The sequence below is a fragment of the Oenanthe melanoleuca genome, chromosome 1 (genome assembly GCF_029582105.1).
Source record: "Oenanthe melanoleuca isolate GR-GAL-2019-014 chromosome 1, OMel1.0, whole genome shotgun sequence".
Taxonomy (NCBI): Eukaryota; Metazoa; Chordata; class Aves; order Passeriformes; family Muscicapidae; genus Oenanthe; species Oenanthe melanoleuca.
The window spans coordinates 103,636,863-103,657,583 of record NC_079333.1 but is presented as its reverse complement, the minus strand read 5'-3'; the positions used below and the strand labels follow the sequence as shown (position 1 = coordinate 103,657,583).

At 38.8% G+C, this 20,721-nt stretch overlaps 1 protein-coding gene across 1 annotated transcript; it reads left to right on the top strand.

Annotated features, from left to right (window-relative positions):
• The first annotated feature begins 12,539 nt into the window (after nucleotides 1-12,539).
• DYNLT3 (dynein light chain Tctex-type 3) lies at nucleotides 12,540-20,463 on the top strand. Its single transcript, XM_056495908.1, has 5 exons — nucleotides 12,540-12,928; nucleotides 14,150-14,191; nucleotides 16,030-16,153; nucleotides 17,078-17,155; nucleotides 18,237-20,463. Exons 1-5 carry the CDS (start codon nucleotides 12,899-12,901, stop codon nucleotides 18,311-18,313), a joined length of 351 nt encoding a protein of 116 aa, XP_056351883.1. The 5' UTR covers nucleotides 12,540-12,898; the 3' UTR covers nucleotides 18,314-20,463.
• Nucleotides 20,464-20,721: the final 258 nt, after the last annotated feature.

Genomic DNA, 20,721 nt, shown 5'->3' with positions numbered 1-20,721 from the left:
GCATCTAAGAAAGATAAGGAACTAATTTAGCACTTGTATTTACTTCTCACGTGTTAAAATGCTCTCCTGAAATTGGTGGAATAAACAGAGGCTGGCCACATGAAAATAGTTGAGCCTTTCTTTTCCACAGCTGTGAAATTTTATCAGTTTCAAAAAATTCTGACGCATACAACCTGAATCTCCTGCTCAGCTTTCACATAAAAAAAAATTAAATTAAAAATTTAAAACTTTAAAAAATGAAATTTGCAGTTTATATACAATAGCAATATAATGTTACTCAATACCCTCAAATTGTTTTTTAAAAATTGCTGGGTTAGTGTTATTCCAAATAATGCATGTGTTGGGAAAAAAATATTATTGGGAAGTACAATATTTACTTGGCTAGTATATAAATACACTGCCTTTGGAGGATAATTTGAGTTTGCTACATGTTATACTCACAACATTGTTTTTTGACTTGTTCAGGCAAAGCTATTGAAGGGACCTGCTGTAAATTAAATGCTCAGGTACATCCTCTGCCTGCAATTATGAGAATAACACGTTGCTCTCTATAACACTGTGGATCACTATTAGAAAAGCTACCCAAGTGAATAGATTCTGTAATGCATGATTTAATTTAAAGTATTAAAACAACAGCTCCAGATTTACAGGGGGTTTGTTGCAGTTTCATCTTATAAATCTTGTTTGGGGGGCTGGTAAAAGGAAGAGCTGACAGTTATTTGCACATCAAGAGCTCAGGTACAGCCTTACCAAAGAGATATCCAAGTACAAGGAGAATTTCTGAGAAACATCACAGAGCTTTTGTGTTTCTCTTGGGACAGAAAGCAGCCACTCATATAAACTGGAGGTCCCATATAATTTAGGGAGCACTGCCCAATACCAGCCCATATTTATTAATCACCCTTTGTGATCCATAACAGACCCTATGAACCAAGGGATTTGTAAATCAGGATTACAGAAATCTGTGGCCAATAGGCCACAGAATGAAGAATGAAGATAAAGAGTTCTTGTTGGTATTTCTTTGGTGACTCCAATCTCCAGTAACACTTGCATTGCTGTAAAGAATTAGCCAATTCTTTATGGTCCCAAACTGCAGCTTTACTAAGGATCAATTACAGTGCTTGTGGCTCTTTTCCAGAGTACTGTGACAACTCTCTTGTCCTCTGGGACAGAAGTTTTGCAGCCAGTTTTCTTCTCTGGATACAGAACTGCTAATTCCATGCACCAGAAATCAAGGAACTTCACCATTTATTGATATCCTGGTTCACACAGCCACAAAACCTTCCAAATGGGGAGAACAAATTACACAGAGATCAGTCCAATAACATTAATGAACAAAATCTAGTTTGCTTCCATTTCAGGTAGCATTGAGTGCTCTGCAAGCTTTTATTTCTCTTCACCTTAATATACCAGAAAAATCAGAAAAATAGGCTATTGATCCAATTTTCTAAACTTAAAGTTTTTGAGTAAGAGCTCACGTGCCATGAAATGGAAAAGATATTTTTCATAAATACCCATAGCTGTTAATTGCCAGAGCTACTCTCCAAGAGCTATTTAGATTTTTCTCTTGGATAATACATGTGCTAGGAGCAGAATTTGAAAACAAAATTAAAAAAAAAAAAAAATAGCCTTTGTGGAGGAAACTGAGATATACAATCCTCATTGTCCAGATGAGCACTCCCTGGGCTATTTTCCAAAAGTGAATTGCAGCCATCATGGAGAGAGGAGTGTGCATTTTGCCAACTCTGTGCTCAAGATTTTGAGCTATCACTTCCTGAAGGTATTCATAAAAAATTGAGACCTCAGAAGTACCTCCTAGCAGCCAAAAAATTAAGGAAGATATTTCAATGAAAGTGTCCTCTTTCTGTGGTTTGGGTTTTTTGAGTTTCTCTTCAGTGGTTTGAGATCTTGTATGTTCCGCATTTTAAATCAAGGACTTTTTGGCATTTCTGTAAAAGGACTCTATTGAAATTTTAATGCGGCCTGTGATACTGATGTGCTTCTTTGCAATTCCAGCTAAAAGGAGAAAACCTCAAATTTATGTTTGGAAAAAATGCCTGGTTTGATACACTAATTAATAAAAAGGCAAGATAATATTTCAAAAAGAAATACAGTAACTGCTTCAGGAGTAATAGCACCATGCTTCTTCAAACAATTCATCAGTTCACTCAGAGCTCCTTCTTGACAAAAGCCAATTTAATTTAATCAATGTTACTATGCCTGCTCAGTTAATTTTACTTAAAAATACATTTATTTTCATTTGAGACTGTTGCTTCACAATTCCTGCTTGGTGAATGTTTGGCATACAGGGTTTGTTGGAATTTGACCTAGCCAAACAATCTTCTTTTCAGTGTACCTCATGAATCTTCATGTGATCAGTACAACCAAGCAGAACTGTGATCCAGACCCACCTGCTTTTCTTAGGACCTGGATTTTGTCTTTGTAACAATGGCACTGGGCTGCAAGTCAGAGGTTCTTGTCCCTGAGCTTGTTTGACCCACTGTTTTTACTTATGTGACATGAAGATGTTTTCTTATAACAAAACCAAGCTTCTTTTTGAGAGAAAATGGGCATTTTTCAAGCTTCATTCCAGTTATTCACTGTCACCTCAGCCTTTTCTTCCTCTCTATCCTAAATAAGCATTGTCAAAACCAATATACAGGAAATGTTATACAAGGAGAATGAAGTCTCTTGTACAAGAGGACATTTTGCAAAGGTTTTTCTTAATGTTAGTTACTACACCAGAATAAAAATTACATGTCAGTGTCTTAGAAATGAAAAAGGGAGAACTGGTGATATTAGCTCTGCTGAGACAAGGCCATTTCTGTTTCAGCCACTGAAAAGATTTAGCAAAGCAGGTATTTACAAAAAGCTTTTCAGAGTAATTACAGCATCTCCTGTTCCTTTTAAAGGAGAAGTTAAAAGCAGACTCAGAGAAATATCAAATGTAGCAACACATTTGTACTTCCCTTTCTCACATCATAAAATGAGGAATCTATTGACTTTCTCCTGCTTTTCTTTAGTACATTTAAAAGAAAAAGAAGCCACTAATTAGTGCCTCACTGTGCTGTGTGAAGGCAGTATTTGAGTTACTGCCTAGAATGGACTCATGCAAGCTAAGGGAATGCTCTTACAAATCCCATTACTGTGTGTACTATTTATTTAGACAATTATTTTGGTGTCAGTTATGCCATTTTTTGCACAAGAAACAACTGTGCAAAGTGATTCAGAGCTATATAATGAAGTGCTGTATAAAGAAGGATTCAGTTAATATCCAGGTACCTGGTGTTCTATGTTGAAAAATATTTCTCCAGGCAACACTGAAAAAACCATTGAAAGAACTTCAACACTTATGATGCACCTGCAAAGCACAGACTGGGACCCAAACATATAATTTCTTCCTAAATGTACTTTTCTAGAATTACCATTTTACTTCAAAATAGCTAGCTATGATTAGTAGCTAATTGCTACTAATTAGCAAGTTAATCAGTAAAATAATTGAGCTTTTACAATTTTTTTATTGCAAATAATTTTAATGACCTCTAAAAACTTGTATAATAATACTAGTTGATTTCCTATATTTAAAATTTGTAAGGTTCTATATCAACTATATAACTACATCAAGAATATAGTTCAAGACACTTAAATGTTAGTTGTCTTCTAACCAATTGTCAGTTGACAAGATTTAGGACTTTTTAGAAGATACAGAGGAGAAAAACCCCAGAACACCCCTAAAATCCCACACAATAGAGAATAAAGAGAGAATCTTCTCCTACCTCCCTAATTATTTTTTTTAACACTTAACCACAACATTTGTTCTGGACCTGTGAAGAGTTATGGCATTTCTTCTAATAAAACCTCCCTAAAACTCTGCAAGATGACCACAATCACTATGCTAAAATGCAGGCACAGACCCTTAGAGCCTGTAAATAATATATGGATTACAAAAATTTCTGGGGATTCAGGCAAAATTCTTCCTTTTCCTTTGTTTGTTGCCACTGAACTACTCTAAAGCCAAAGTTTTTCACAAATGTCTTTGTATCATTCTGACTCACTGCAATACTTCTGTGTAAGCCAACCAGAAAATGAGTCTATAAAATGGCAGGGTTTTATTGAATTAAATTTTATTGAATTGTATTCATTTTATTGAATGGTATACCAAATCTTTGATCCCCAAATTTTCTTTCTATGGAATTATCCTGCTGCAAACAAAAGTGCTTGTTAACACCAGCAGCAAACATTTAAGACAGGCTTTATTCATCAATGCTTCTCATTCTGGTCAGAAACTGAAAGGACATTTTAGCTCAAACAAATTGGTTCAACTTGTCCTTGACATGAAATACTGCTAAGAAACAGAGAAGCTGTGTTCTGCATTTAAAACAGGGTTTGGAAAAATTACTAGGGTGACAAACTTGCATCTGAACAGCAAGAAGTGCTTCCATTTATTTTATAAAATAATTCTTCACATTTAGAAAGCTCAATGAAATTTGTTTTTTATTTCATTTGTATGATGTTTTGCTAAATGCACTTGTTCACAGTAGTACCCTTATGAGGTGACTGCTGCTAAGAGAAAAGCTGTAAACTTAGAAGGGGCTCTGAGCAACCTGGTCTGGTTGAAAGTGTCTCTGTCCCTGACAGGGGGTTGGAGCTTCCAAGTCCCTTCCCAACCAAAGCCATTCTGTAATTCTGTGATTCTATAATCTTGAATCAAGTGCTTCTTCAATGTTGTTTAAGTGACTTATAAACACAGCCCAAATGTGCTGTCTTGAACACTTGTAGGAGATGCCAGCTACCCGTGAACATCTCTCTGCCACTCCCCTCCTGAGCTGGACAGGGAGAGGAATTACAATGAAAGGCTCATGGGGATGAGGACAAGGAAAGATCACTCACCAATTACTGTCACAGGCAAAACAGGCTCTAATTGGGGAAATTAATTTATTTCTAACCAAATCAGAGTAGGGTAATGAGAATTAAAACCAGATCGTAAAAATATCCCATTCATCCCTTTTACCCAGGCTTAAATTCACTCCTAATTTCTCTACCTTCTCCCCTCCCAAGCAGTACAAGACAGGGAATAGGGGCTGCACCATTCTGTCTGTTGGTACTGAGCCTTCACATCAGCTCAACTTCTTGTGGTGCTTACTCCACTTTAAAAAAAACCTGTTGTAACAGTTTGAAAATCAAAACCAGTGAGAGACTCCAAGACAGAAATACAATTTATTAGAAAAAGGAGGGAAAAAAATAAAATATATGCCATGGTACAAAAAAAAAAAAAAAAAAAAAAAAAGAAACACTCACAGAGTCAGAATACCACCTGACATCTCACTAGTTAGGGTGGTGGTAGCAGTCCAGATGAAGTGCTTTTGTTGAAGCAGTGATCCTGGTAGCTCTTGTCCTCTGAAAACCAGTGGGTAAGGGCTGCTTTAGTGTTCCAAATCTCAGTTTTTATCTAGGTAGGAAATGTTTGGCTCCTCCCCCTGGCTGGAGCATCTCCCAATGGGATGATGTAATTTTATCAGTCATGCAGTGAGACTCAATGGCCCATTAACAGGAGATATCTCCCTGGAGGAAGGATGGGTCCTGGGAAAGATAAAGAACATTTCCCCACCTGGTTTTTAACAGATGGCCCAGCAGCAGCAGAGGATATCTCCCACAGAGATGAGGATCATTGCCCCACCTGGTTTCACCAGATGGTGATAGAGTACAAGCCTTCGGACACATCTTTACATTGTAACCTAGGACACCTGTGTTTGGCACTTTTTCCAAATCACAAGGAAAAAAATAAAACCACCAAAATATAATTGCATCCATGTAACATTCTGCCAGTTTTTAATTCAACATCTAATGATATGGCATTTGTATCATCTGTAACAAGAAAATGTCAGGAGTGCACCCCAGCCCTGTAATGGTTATTTTCACCTCAGTAAATTAAATAATAGTGCAAAAGACAAGTGCCCTGGTTATGGTAAAGAGCCACGTGTTTTATTTAACTTTTATACAATTAAAGTCTTGCATTCCAGAAAGGGATAGCAGTGTGTCTGCTTTTAATGGTGATACTGAAGCATTTCTAAATTTTAAAAGACTGAGATTAAGATGTTTATATGCACAGCACGCTCCAACAAATTTCACAGGCTGGATGTTTTTAAACAAAACCTTTTTAAAACTCTTGTTATTTTCAATTAAATGTTTATACATTGTGAAATCTGTCGTCTTCAAACATATATGTTGTGGGAGTATTTGGGCACAAGTTCTCAACATTTATAATCTTACAACAGCATTATAATGACTGCTTGAATAACATTTAAAACAACACCATATTCCATGTATTTTAACATATTATCTAATATTATTTACCAGAAGGAAAGGAAGAGGTACAAACATGTGAGTAGGCAGTCTTGGTACATTTTAATGTCTGCACAATAAGGTCACTGAAGGTAATTTTCTTTACCACACATGACTATTTACAGAAATCTTGAGTAACAAAAGAGTGGTCTCAGAAATGATTCAAATTTCTGAGCCTTCATAGTCATATGAATATCCTCAATAAGACTTATTTCTGACTCTCTGACTTGGAAGGTTACCCTTGTATTTAAGTAAATCAAATAAATTGAGACTTCAATATAGAGATCAGACATTTTTTCTGAACCATCTGTGATGAATTTTGATTTGTAGGAGGAAGTAATTCAATTCATTTTTAACAAATAGATCTGGAGCCATTCTTAGCTGAAATCAGCCAATTTCTGGTTAAAAAAAAAAAAAAAAAAAAAAAGAAAATTGTATAAACCCATGGAATTTTATTGCTTTACAGCATTTATTTTTAAATTTTGACCACTACAAATTGCCACTAAATTGCTTTGCCAATGGCTTTGGAAAAATGAAATATATTCTATAGTGCTCATTTTACCTACTTGGGAAATAAAGTCTTTTCCACTCACACACAATTATATATTGAATTTCTGAATCCCAAGTGACAGCTATAATTGGTCCAAAAATGTTAATACACTATAATACTTTATAATAGATGTAAAAAGATAGCCATATATCCAAAATACAGTGTCCCTTGCCTTGGTTAGATATAGTCTCATTTCTTTATCTTACTGGAAAAAAGATGTGACTTTCAGAAAGAAACACAAGCTGTAGGATGGAGAATTCCTAGTCCTGTGGTATGTGAAGGCTTTTCAACCAGCATTCTGCTCCTGAGCTGTTCCTGCTGTTCCTGTTCTGTTTTTATCACATAATGAGGAAAATGACTGAAGTGGAGCAAATGGTAAACAATGCATCTTCCTCTCCTGCTCTAAGAAATTTGATAATCAAAGGCCTTCAAGTAGTACCTGCCACCTTGCTGCCTCTTTTTGTCTCTAATTGCTGAGTATCACTGAATAAAGTGATGCTGACAGACAGCAGATTGGAGAAAAATGCTGCTTTCAGCTGGGATGTGCAGAGGGAGCTGTGATCCACCAGCAGCTTGGCTGATGTGCCCAGCCTTGGGCAGTGCTGGATCCATTTCCAAGGAAGCTGGAGCCAGCTGTGCCTGACATGGAGGCAGCTCCAGGTGTCTTCTCACAGAGCCCACTCCTGCAGCCCCCAGCCCCTGACTGCACATTGCCAGGTAAACTCAGTACAGGAGGTTTGTGCCATTATTGGGGACCTCGGTGCCAGCACAGAAGGGAACAAAGTGGGAAATCTGTGTTAAGCCATAAACCTGTTCTTCTCTCTTTAGGCAACAATTTGCCTATTTCCTAAAAGCAACAGAGAGGACTGTTCTCACTCAGTGCCATAGTCCAGTTGAGATGTTAGGGCATGGGTTGGACTTTTGAAGGTCTCTTCCAACCCAGTGATTCTGTGATTCAAGGACCACCACTGACAGTATCAACAAGCCTAAGAATCTCTATCTCTTTATTTGAGGCTAACATCTATATTTAAAAACTGGAAAGATAAACTAGATTTGTCACTAAATTTTCTTCTGTTCAGTGCCAATGTAAATAATGAAGACCTGGTTCCCAGGATAGCTCTTCTTCATGCCCTTTCATTTTTCCTTATTCTCCCCAGCTTTAATTTTGGATATGCTGGAAGTTTACATGAATGTGAAAATCCTGAAAACATCCTTAAAGACAGGTAACAGCTTCTCCTGAGGTAGTTCATTGCACTAGTTAATCACTGCCATGCACAGCACCAATTAGTTCTTTTGACAATTTCTTGTAAGTGCCTTTTCCTACCTTCATCAAACACTTTTTTCTTCATTGCCATATTTGCCTGTTGCTGGCAGGTGGCTCTAGCTCCAGTGTGTGCAGGCAGTATTAAAGGATGCAAGTTTTTCTTATCATGGTTTGTTTTGTCCTGTCATGAAAGCCACAACACACATCTTGCCTTTGGTGAGCAAACAGCATTTCATTCAAATTTCTGCTGAAACAATTCCTGCTGAAACTCTAAGACCTGAAACATCAGTATTTCCCATGAAATAGAAATTTTAAATGTAGATGGGTTTTTATCCCAAGTGTTTGTAAATATTGTACATCCCAGTATGTTTGTAGTTTCCTGGACACAAGACACTGCTCCATCCACATCCTGCTAAAGCAAGTTTCAAAGCTTAGGAAGTGAAGGAGCCTGTGGTCTTCTCCAGCTCAGTGGATTCTGAGTTGCCATGTTGTGTAGTAATAATGGTTCTGACTTGCTGTGTTAGAACAAGTAATTTTTTTAAACAATTATTTAGTGGCCATTCTGTTCTTTAAAGAACTTCTAGCAAGTCACTGCACATTGAAACAACTCTCAGAAAAAAAAACAACAAAAAACCAAAAAAACAAAAACAAAAAAAACTAAAACAGAAACAAGCCCAAAACCCAGAAAAGCAAATAATTAAAAGTTCTGCTGGGGTCAAGCATCCCTGATCTGGCCAGCAAAAGAGGTGCCATATAGATTAGCCCAAGAATTCATCTGTCCCCTATTCCAACCCCTGTGGTAGCAAGCAGTGAGTGTGTAGGAAGAGAGCAAGAACAAGAGCAGCACACTGTGATTCTTCCTCCAGCACCCAGCCATGTGTAGCTCAGGAAATAAGTCAGAAAAATTAAACAGAAATCTACTGTTTTTGCATTCCACAGTTTAATGTGGATGTGGAGGTTTAAATGTTTGCTACAATGTAAAGGATAAATGGAGACAGAAGGCAGATGATTTTAGCTGCTTTAGTATTCACAATTTTTCCTGGCTGTGCTCAGGCAGCGTAGGATCTGCACAGCCTGCACAGACTGCCACCTCTCCAGAGCACCAAATCCTCCTCAAATATTTGCTTTTTAATCAACAAGTAATTTCAACCTCACTGTTTGTTCTCTTTCTTGTTAAAAGCTCCCATTCTGCATTTGAAAGATGAAAGCCTACAGTTCTTTCACATATAAGTTTGTATTTCTGAGCCACCACTTGCAGCACTTTTCCCATTTCCTATCACAGTTCTCAGAACTGATTATACTGCCAGCCCATTTACATTTTCCAGTTTGCAATTTGCAGCAGTGTAATAAAGAATTAGGCAATGTTATTAGGTATCTCCTCCTGAAAAGAAGTGTGCTGGCTCCTTGTTAAAATTTTATGTTTCTCTTGTGAAATTGCTAAGAGCATTAGTCATTCTCAGGAAGAAAAAAGGAAAAAAAAAAGAAAAAAGAAAAAGGGAAAAATAATGGTGATTTAGGTTATTGAATTTAGATAAAAAATAGTTAATTTATTAGGAAAGAAAGGCAAATAACCTCTCAATAGTTGTGAAAGTTGAATAAATCTGTGTCTAAATTTAGCTCGAGCATCATTTAATACTTCTTCCTCTCTAAAGGCCACCTAGATGCTTGGCAGATGTTAACAATATGTTATTGATCCAGAGGAGGTGATTTCAAAAGCAGATCTGCTTCAGTGCTTTATTATTCTTATCCTTTGATTCTTTTTTTCCTTAATATTTAACATAAATCTCCCTGAGTTCTAATTAAAGGCATTATTTCTGGTCCTACCTTTCATCACACACTGGCTTGTGAATCACCTTTTCCAGTAAATCACTATGCAGGCAGAGACATCTATAAAGAAGTCTGGGCAAGGGTGATAAAATAAATGCAGTTCCTCCACAAATTACATCTTCTAAGCTTTGTTTTGGTGCTGCCTTCAGGAAGAATTACTCTTCTGTCTGTCCCACCCCCACACTGGGCCAAGAGTTACATTCAATGCCTGATAAACACCAGGCAGAACAAAATGGCTGCTTTCTGTGCCCCTCACATTATCCTTCAATTTATTTAGTTATTTATAACATCATACTTGGATTCCTATTTGTTGCAATTACATATTTTTCTCTGCAGCACTGCTGCCTAGACAATTAGACCCCATTTTGTAGTTGTGCATTTGATGTCCTGCTTTTTATGAAATCTCTTGTTGTTGTTTTCTCCAGCTTATTCAGTATTTTTAGTTTTGATCCTGTCATTCAGAATGCTTGCAACTTCTTTCAACATGCTGTCAATAACAAGCTTTTATAAGCACTCTTTTTATTCCATTATTCAAGTTATTGTGACTAATACTAATTAGGCCTTAGAGCAAAACCCACCCATCTTCTTGCATTTATTCCTCCTGCTTTTATAAACCTTTATTAGGAATGATTGGTTAGTTTTTTCTCAGATTACACATTCTTATGTGGGAGAGCATGAAAAGACAAATTTACTACAAAACAACACACCTATTCTGCATTTCCTCTTCATCCATTAAACCAGCTGTCCTACCAAACAATAAAATCAGATTATTTGACATATAATCTTGACACACGTGTGTTGGATGCTCATGGGTGATGCTGAGTGTTTATTTGTAAACACTTCCTGGGTTAGTATTGTTTTGTCATTTTGTTATTTTCCTAGTGGCTCTCTGTATGCTGAGCTGAACCTGATGGACTCAGCATTTCCGTGGACCTCCTGCTATCCTCCTATCTACAAAGGGTAGTTGGAGAGGAAGGGTAAGTAATTTTTTTGCATTACAACCTACAAACACTCATATACAGACATACACATTCATCAGTCATTCAGGGGCCTTTTTTATTTTCCATGTGATTCAGTGACATAATTATTGCTAATATTAAAAAAATTTCTTTGAATATTTCTAAACAGAACAGGAAAACAGCCTAGGAATTACTTTCATTTGATACTACACTACATCTAAAGATACAGATGTAAAGATGTGAGATCTCTGAAGGATAAAAAGGATAAAAAAAATCCATAGGATGCAAGGATAAGTTATTTAAGCACTGTTAGCTTTGTCTACAGGATGCCAATGCATATACAATAAATGCTTCCACTAGCTTCTATTTTGCTAAAAACCAGCATGCAATTTCATCCCTAGCTTAGCTCACAAAAATACTGCAGAGGTCACAGAAAAAAAGGAAACTTTATACTGCAGGAGATTTTCTTTCATGTGCTTTCCTATGACCATATCCCTCTGCACTTGCTCATGAAGATCTGCTTTTGGAGAGGTTTAGTCTTCACCTTCAGTTTTCTCCTTCCGTGGCCATTAGCAAATACTAAACAGAAAAGCTATGTGGAGAGCAGGACAATAAAAAATGCTTAGTTTTTCTTCCCTCTGTATTTTCATGCTTTTCAAACACAATCTTTCCAATTAATGTACAATACAGACTGAACAAGAAATCCTTTTGTAAAGTAGGTGTCTGTATGTCCAAATATTTTCCACTGATACTGAAACTAGAAGCCCTGGTCTTCTCTGTCATGTTTAATCTGGTTTGGAAGTACAGGAGAAAATGCAGGAGAAATCACAGGAGAGAAAGATTCCCAGATCCCTCCTCGAGTAAAAAATAATAGTAATCATTTAGAAAACCCACACTAAAACAACAAAATCCCCACCCTTTGAAAACTCTGCAGTTTTGTATGAGGTGTCTGTCCTGTTTCCCAGGCAACTTCAGAGAGACAGCAAAGATATGATGTATTTATATATCTGTGTGTGTGCTGAGTAAAAAAACCTCAGGATCAATTCTCTATAATGAAGCAGAATTTAAGGAATCTGAAATTAAATTAGCCTTTTTTGTAATTTTGGTGGCAACGTTATTGATAACTAATGATAACTTTGTGTCGGATAAGTGACACAGATTCATTCCAAGGGGAGGGAAAAGGGTGACACAGGAAGGCAGAGGGGTGTGAGGGCTCCCCTGGAGAAGCCGCTCCTGCGGGAGCTTTGTATGCCCGGCAAAGGACAACAGCGAGAAGAGAACAGAGAAAATCCCGTGCTCTTGGGAGGGGCTGTGCTCACACACAGCCTGGCAGGGCTGTGGCTGTGCCCGGCCTGCCCGTGTGCCCGGGGGAGGAACCGGGGAGGAGCCCTGGCTGAGTCACCGAGTCACAGAGTGGTTTGGGTTGGAAGGGACACAAACCCCATCGTGTTCCAGCCCCTGCCGTGGGCAGGGCACCTTCCACTCGCCCGGGTTGTTCGGAGCCCCGTCCAGCCTGGCCTTGACGGCACCCACAGCTTCTCTGGGCAACCTGCGCCTCACAGGAAAGAATTTTTTCCTAATATCCAATCTAAACCTAGGCTCTCCGTTTGAAGTCATTCCTCCTTGCTCTCTAAATAGTTTTGCCCCATCTTTCCTTTAGGCTCCCTTCAAGCACTGGAAGGGTCACCCCAAAGCCTTCTCCAGGCTGAACAATCCCAGCTCTCTCATCCTTTCCCCCGTGATGAAATAAGTGGCCGCCTCTGGACTCGCTCCAACGCGTCCCTGTGCTGGCTGTGCTGGGGACCTTCCCACTCGCTCCGTTCCCGGCTGAGCAGGGAGCGGCCGTGAGGGAGCCCGGCCCGGCCCGGCCCTGCCCGCTCGGCGCAGGCGGGGCGGAGCCGCGCAGGACTCGCCGCTGCCGCCGCTGCCGGAACCGCCGCCGCCCGCGCCGGGGCCATGGAGGACTTCCACCCCCACAACGATGAGGTAGGGCCGCCGCCAGGCCCGGCGCTGTGCTCGGGGCTGTGCCCGGGGCTGTCCGACCCCGCCGCGCCGGAGGGGCCGGGGCCGGGGCCGGGGCCGGGGCCGGGGCCGGGGCCGGGGCCGAGCGGTGCTGCCCGGAGTGGCCGTGCTGTGCTGTGCTGCCCGGAGTGGCCGTGCCGTGCCGTGCCGTGCCGTGCCGTGCCGTGCCGTGCCGTGCCGTGCTGTGCTGTGCTGCCCGGAGTGGCCGTGCTGTGCTGAGCTGTGCTGTGCCGTGCTGTGCTGTGCGGTGCTGCCCGGTGCTGCCCGGCCTGCCCGGAGCAGCAGGACGGATGTTCCTTCCGGGAACGCACGGGGTGCAGCCGCTGGGACTGTCACACCGCGGCCATTTTTCCTGGAAAAAATCCCCAAAAAACCATTTCCATGGGAAAAATCTGGTCAGTGCCGGGCCCGGTCAGTGCCGCGGGCACTGCCCAATGCAGCGAAGGAACCGATCCCTCCCCGGGCCCTGCTTCAGGGCTCTGGCCACAAGTTTTCATCTAAAAATCAACGAAAACTCCAAAAAACTTAAACATTAATGCCCTGGAGGTTTCTGCCCCTTTCTGCCCCAGTGTTTGGAGTTGATGGCTGTGAAGAGGCGGCTGGCACTAGGGAATGTGCCGTGATGCCTTTGTGAGCCAAGCCAAGCGCCCGCGAGCAGGCAGAAGTAGAAAACAGGAGGAATTAAAATCTCTGAGCTTTTTCTGTGCTTGAGGAAGGCTTTGGGTAAGGTAATGACTGTGCAAACCAGTCTTTCAGATGTTAGGTTTGTAAAACTGTGTGTTGCCCTTGGGAAGCAAGATGTAACCTGTGGGTTAGCGCGTTAGTGACTCCAGCAAAAACACAGATTAAGACCCAGAAGAAAAGATTTGTTGTTTAATTTTTCCTGGTGAATATTCCCGTGACAAGCATAGACATAGTGGAATTTAATCTTTACAGAAAATGTCAAGTGAGCCTGTTTCAGAGTTCACTGAGGTCTGAGCTTTTTGGCCCCTCTCAAACATCACTAGAAAAGCAATGCTAAATAACAAATATATGGAGCTGAGGGAAAAAATATTTTAAAATGATCCTAACAGACTACAATGCAAATAACTAGACACAAGGCCTAATCATTAGATGTTCCTTAGAATAAAACTATCATTTGTTTACTTTTCTGACAGAAATAATAATAAATTACTTCTATTGCAGATGATCTTCAATGCTGATGAGGCCCACAACATAGTTAAGGAGGTAGGTTTTAGTTAACAACCGTATTTCAAAGAAATTCTTTACCATACCTTGCACAGTAGTGAAAGCAGTTATTTCAGCAGTGAAAGCAGCTGTTTATCCCAGATAAATATAAAATTATATAGAATAAATACTTATGCAAACACAGAGTTTAACTTGGATCTGCTGTAAGCTTCATCTCATTGCTGTCTTCAACTACCTAAAGAGGAGGAAGTAGTTGAGAGGGGAGCCAGATTTGCATTACAGTGGAAAGAGTTCGGGGTTACAGTCACAAGCTGCAAGGGAAATTCACTTCCATTTATTTTTTTCCCCTTTATCCAGTTAGAAAAAAGCTAATCACTGGAGAGGCTGCAGGGACAGCTTGCAGAGTCTCCATCCTTAGAGATTTTTAAAACTTGACTGGACAAGGCCTTGAGCAATGTTATCAGACTTGGAAGTTGGCCTTGGCATGTGTGGGAGGTTGCACTCTATGAGCTCATTGTTCTAGCTTTTAAAACACGTTTTTTTACAGAGAAAGAACAGGATGAATGTGAGTAGCCTGATAGTCTAAATTAAATACCTAGTAACTAGGAAGTGATTAATGAGGAGCCTGTGGCTCACAGATGCTTCCAGGTTTTGCAGTGAAATAGTGTTTTGAGACAGGGGTTTCTAGAGGGGCTCTGCAGGTCCTTTCCCACCTGCACTTTTTGAAGTTGCTCCAGTACAGATCAGCAAGCTCTTGGATGTCAGATAAACAACAATTCAGCCCTTTATGTAACTGTCCCTACCCTGTAAAGCCAAATACAGTGTGACACAGTCTCTAGACACCGGGAGTAAAGCCAAATGTTTCTGCCTCTGATTGGAAGTTTAACCAGGGCCAAGGAGCTCCAGCACTGGGTACATCTCTGGAAGGACCAAAATCCCTGAGGGGGTCTTGTCCCTCTTCTGTCTTCTGCTGTGTTTTGTGGCTGTTTGTTTCTACTGACTCCTTTGGCCAGCATGGTCAGAATTAACTGGGCTTTTTAAAATCTGGGACACAGGTCTCTTACACAGCCTGTTAGTGGGGGATTAGTGCACGGGATGCATCTTACTGAATCAGAGGAGAACACAGTTTTATTTCCCTTATGTTTTCCAGATGTGTGTTTCTTAAGCAAATTCCTCAACTTTAAGAAGTATCCATGAGCATATACTTCTGAATTTCTAAGGAGCAGAAAATGCAATTTAAGAGTTACAGTTTGAGAGAAGGATTTTTGTGCAATCATTTTAAGTTTGGCAAATGGCCAATCTGTAGCTGTGGGAGAACATCCAATTTTCAAGCAGTTCAGATGTTTTTTATGCTGCAAGATAAAACCCTTGAGTATCTTCCCCATTTTTTAAGCAGGGATGTGTATTTCACTGTTGTCACTCTATTTCTGAAGGTTTTGGAATCTTGCTTATATGCTCTGAAAGATTGCCCAGCCCAAGCTGATACTATTGATTTGAATAGTGCCATCCCCATTACAGCAGCTTCTGAAAGCCAAACTGGAGCTGGCAGTCATTAGGAACTGTGGGATTTGTTAGGATCTTCACTGGTAAATAGATCCATTCACTTGGTATCCAAAGCATATGGCAAAAGCCTTTCCTGCAAGAAATATTTAGTCAGAGCCTCATTTTTATACCTGTAATATTGTGGTATATATATACTAAAAATGAATTTCCAAAAAGGGTCATTTTACTTCCCATTCAGCAGCTGATACCTAATGAGCTTGAGTGATTTAGAGTAACCTAACTGCCAGAAAAAATCCCTCAGATTATGCAAAACATTTTATAATTTTACATTTTGAAGTGTATTTACTGTAACTTTTTTTCCCCCTCTGTTCTAGTGCATAGAAAGTGTTTTAGGCAAGGCAGATTATAATCACAACAAAGTCAACCAATGGACTGCTGCTATAGTAGAACAGTCACTGACCCATCTGGTGAAACTTGGGAAAACCTATAAGTACATTGGTAAGTACAAGCAGCTGTAGCACAGGCAGTCACAATAAATAGTTGCTGAAAGGTTCAGGGGAATGCTATAAACAAAACAGAGCAGGTACCTGAACTCTTCTGTTTCACAGATTTTTAGTAATACCTGTGGTAAAGCTGTGGCAGTTTTACCTGGGCTGAGCTTACTGCCAACACTTAACACAGAAGATTACATGTTAGGTGGTCTTTCCTGATTGTTAAGCAACCTCAAGACAATTATATCAACATTTTAGTATCAGTTCAGGAAGAAATTGGTATCTTTAATAAAATTTTCAATCAGATTAATCCTCCTGTAGATAGAAACATCTGGAAGACTTTAGTCCTGTACCCAGAGTCATAGCACACTATATTTATGTGTATACCTGTGGAAGGAAAAAGGTAAATAAGAAAGTTTGGTCCTTTTGTGGAGTGTTGATGTAATAGCAAGTATTTGCACTCAGTTCTGTTTTAAAAGTCTTGGACTCAGGTTTTCAGTGGTTTTATGACCATTGCAGGTCAGTCTAGAAAAGCTGCACATTAGTAGAATGTGGTTTCAGAGAGTGGTCAACAAGTAATTTTGGGAAACAACTTTCATCAAGCGTGACTTCTGCTGTACCTGTAAGGACAGCACCTGCAATCCCATTCTGAGAGGCATAAGCTATATCTAAGTAGTTTAAAAGATAAAAACCATAATCCTATTAGCCAGGGTTGAAGCCGTTGTCTTCATGTGAGTGAAAATAATCATGCAACGAGTAACAAGTTCTGGAGGAAAATACAGGGGCCAGAGGGGTTGGCAAAAAAGGTTTTGTCTTAGCTGAATGCCACATGCCAGCCCTTTGAAAATGTGATACAGTCTCGAGTTTGTAAATGCTGAATGATTCACCTCTTGTGCTTTTAATTCCCTGGTTTCATGACTGTGTCTTGCAGTTACCTGTGCAGTGATGCAGAGGAGTGGAGCTGGTCTCCACACAGCAAGCTCATGCTTCTGGGATACCACAACTGATGGTAAGTTTCCCCATTCAAACAGAAAATTTCTAATAAGAGAAATATTACTTCTTGCTCAGTTGTAGTAGTTAGGTTGAACATTTTTGGGAATGGCCGTGGAAGCAGTAATTTTGAGGATGAGGTGTTTGTTTACAATCCCAGCAAAAATGTTATCAGTCAGGCATGAAGAGCAGTTGCTTTGTGAATTATGAGAAGCAGGAATAGAAAAGCCTTTCATTCTGAAACAAGAGTCAAAACATTTAATCCTCTCAGCTAAAGAGGCAGAAAACATTGCTCACAGTAAATACATGTAGATAACCCTAAACATATCTGCTGTGAGGGGACAGCTACTTTGGAGGAGAAAAGAACTTAGTGAAAAATAGAAATAGTTTGTGTTACAGTATGTGTTTCAGCTGTGTTACTTTCAGCCAGGCTTTGGATGCATTGCATTGCTTCAAAATTAGTTCTAAATAGATTATTTTCACAGGTTGAGAATATCACAGGAAAACGATATTAAAATAATTTATTATTTTATTTAATTTGTTATTAAATCTATCTGTCCCAGATTCAGAAAGGTCTTTTTAGAAGAGGGTGCCAAGGTTTAAGTTTAAAACAAAGAGATCCTCAAAAAGTCAACCAAGGTTAAAAAGAAATCATAATATAAAATTAAGTAAACACAGTTTAATCTTCATAGTTCTTTTGCTTGTAAGGCATTGATGCAACAGAAGAGGAAGAACAAAGGAAAGTAAATACACTGGAATATATTTGATCCAGTCCCTTTTCTAATTTCTTGTCTGATTGTCATGCCAATTTCAGTATGGGAATTTCAAGGATTTTTGCAAGTCCAGCTTTGAAAGAAAGGTACTGGAATAGTGTTTTCCTGTTCACTGTGTTAAGTTTACAAGACTCACATTAAGTAGAAAACAATGTATAAGTTAATTTTTTAAGGATTTCAAGTTATTATAGTCAGGCTGACATGCTACTATTTCCCTTAAATTACAACTTAAATATTCATACTAATCTGGCATAATTTACACTTCAATAAAGTGAGTGTAGTAAAGACAATGGAATTGTATTTTAATTTTGTAATAAACTCTTCCAGGAACCTGCACAGTGAGATGGGAAAACCGAACCATGAACTGCATTGTCAACGTGTTTGCTGTTGCTATTATCCTGTAGCTGACTGGAAGAGAAATAGAAGCAACACCGAAGCCTTTAAAAAATAAAGCATCCTAACATATGGCAAAATATTTCAACCTATTATTTGTTTCTGTATGAGGAGCATACAGAAGTTCTCTACAGAGAACATACAGTCTAAGACAGTTCTCATAGATTAGTTATCTGAAAGCTAGCAAAATAAATTTAATATATATATATATATCTATATCTATCTAAAGAGAAAAATTTAGTAATTTAAATATATAGAAGTATGTTAATGAGAAGTTGCCACAAAGATCAGTAGAATTTATGTCAAAGCTAATATCAAAGATATTTTATTCCAGAGGAACAAAGCAAATCAAAGGAAATGTCAAAGGGCAAGCAAGACCTCTCAAGATTATGGTGCCTTTGGGAACAAATTATGAACACAATTCAGAGTGGATATACTGTAAACAATACTGGTTTTCCATGCTTGATTAAACAAAGCAAACTCTCCCTTGGAATGCTGGTGCTTGTGAAATTGCATGAGCATCCCTTTTTGGTCAAGCATGAATGTTTACATGGACACTAAATCCAGGTAAGCTTTTTCCCTGGAGGCAGAAGAGGACTTTGCTGAGACAGAGGTGAAATATACCCAGTCCTAGCAGAATTCTAATTTGTCTTCAAATGAAGAGCATAATATTGGTTAGCAATTCAGGGAAACATGCTGGGGATCTGACACCAGCCCTTAATTCATCATTTATAAATCTGAAAACATTCTGAAGGTACTCAAATTTGCTTTTATTCCATGATTACAGAATTTGTGACAAGCACTTTATTGATTCCTCATGCAGTAGTCAGGAGATGGGGGAATATGACTGCACCCATAGTCCAAGCAGGATTAAAGTAATCACTGGGAAGGCACACACATTTCTAGAGGCTCTTGTTAGCTTTGAAAGCATTTATCAAAGTAACATATCAGTTCTTTATGGGAGTTTTCCTAAGTCTAAAATTTCTCTTAAGTCTAGAATTGGATCTTAGTCCTGTGAAATAAAACAGTTAAGTTTTCAGCACTAAGAATTCTCCTCCTTTAAAGATTTATGCAAGTTCTTAACTTTGCTCATCTGATGAGTGTTAACTTGAAATATTCCAGATGGAAGAAAAGCATTTGCACATCTGCAAGTATTTGCTGGATTTGGGCCTACATTTTTGTTGATAAATGCACAAATTATATGATAAAGAGATGTATCAATACCAAAAATGCCTAAATGATTGCTGCCACTAAGTGGCAGCTGCATTAAGTTGTTTTCTCAGATGCTGCTTAAGGACAGAATTTTTTGTTTATACTGTATGTCTTTGAAAGAGACTGGTAACAGCCTAACAGTACTGTAGGGCTGTTTCGAATTTTAAGAAATGAATATTAAAGCACTATTATGCAGTTTTGTTTAGTTTGAGTTGTTTTTCAGATAACTGACTATTAGGGTGTGAAACAAGTGTCCTGTGTAAAGAGCAAGCTAAAGAATGTTTTACTGCTTAAATTGTGTGTATGTATAGCTAGTGTGACACTACAGAAGGAGCCCTGTGTATGTGTGGTTTACAATATTGTTCAAAATATCTTGTTTTGCAGGCAAATAAAATTCTGCTTTTACTGAAGTGCAAGTAAAATGAATACTGTAATACTGCATTTGCCAAAGGCAAGTGTTGTGTGAAAATATGTATGTTGTACAGACCTTCAAATGTGGATTAATAATTAAGCATTATTTGGGTTAGGATAGAAATTTCTGAATTCAGTACTAGCATCCAAGAGCCTAATTGTGGAACTGACAAAAATATATTACTTTCACTCATATTTGGGATTGTGCAATGTGAAAAAATATATGGGGCAGCAACTGGAAAAAGGTTTGGTATGATCAGTATGATTAAAGAAGTGGGTGAGTAAAAGCAGTGGTGGCTGTTGTGCCCCTGGCAGAGATATTGAGGTGCAGTGATCAGAAGAAATATTCCACATAGCTACTTGTAATCTCATTTGGTATTTTTGCTCTACTTGAAAACCAGGTGCACTGAGTAAGACTATCAGTTTAATGAGGCTTGGTGAAGGTCCTCTAGCAGAAGAACCCTAGAAAATACTGCTTAATTATATGACTGTTCATTTTTCTTTCTACCAAAAAAAATAAAGTTTTGCCTTAGTTGTATTTTTGCTTTGTGTTCTTGATCAATATAAAAAGTAACTGAGAAAAATATTCCTCTTATTCCCTTCATTTGTCTACAATAGTGAGAACTTGGGAAATATATTGAAGATGCATTTTAGAGACAAGATCTTGTCCTGTTCCAGTCTTGGCCTAATTTCTTACACCTCTATTTCTTACACTTCTATTTCTCACACATTTTCCTTTTTGTGAATCTCCATGGTGCAAGTAAAAGCTTTTTTACTATAGAAAGATTATTATGAA

Coding starts and splice junctions, on each gene's coding strand:
- DYNLT3 (XM_056495908.1), top strand. CDS start 12,899: ATGGAGGACTTCCACCCCCACAACGATGAG. Junction 12,929..14,149: donor TCCACCCCCACAACGATGAG/GTAGGGCCGCCG, acceptor CTTCTATTGCAG/ATGATCTTCAATGCTGATGA. Junction 16,154..17,077: donor GAAAACCTATAAGTACATTG/GTAAGTACAAGC, acceptor TGTGTCTTGCAG/TTACCTGTGCAGTGATGCAG.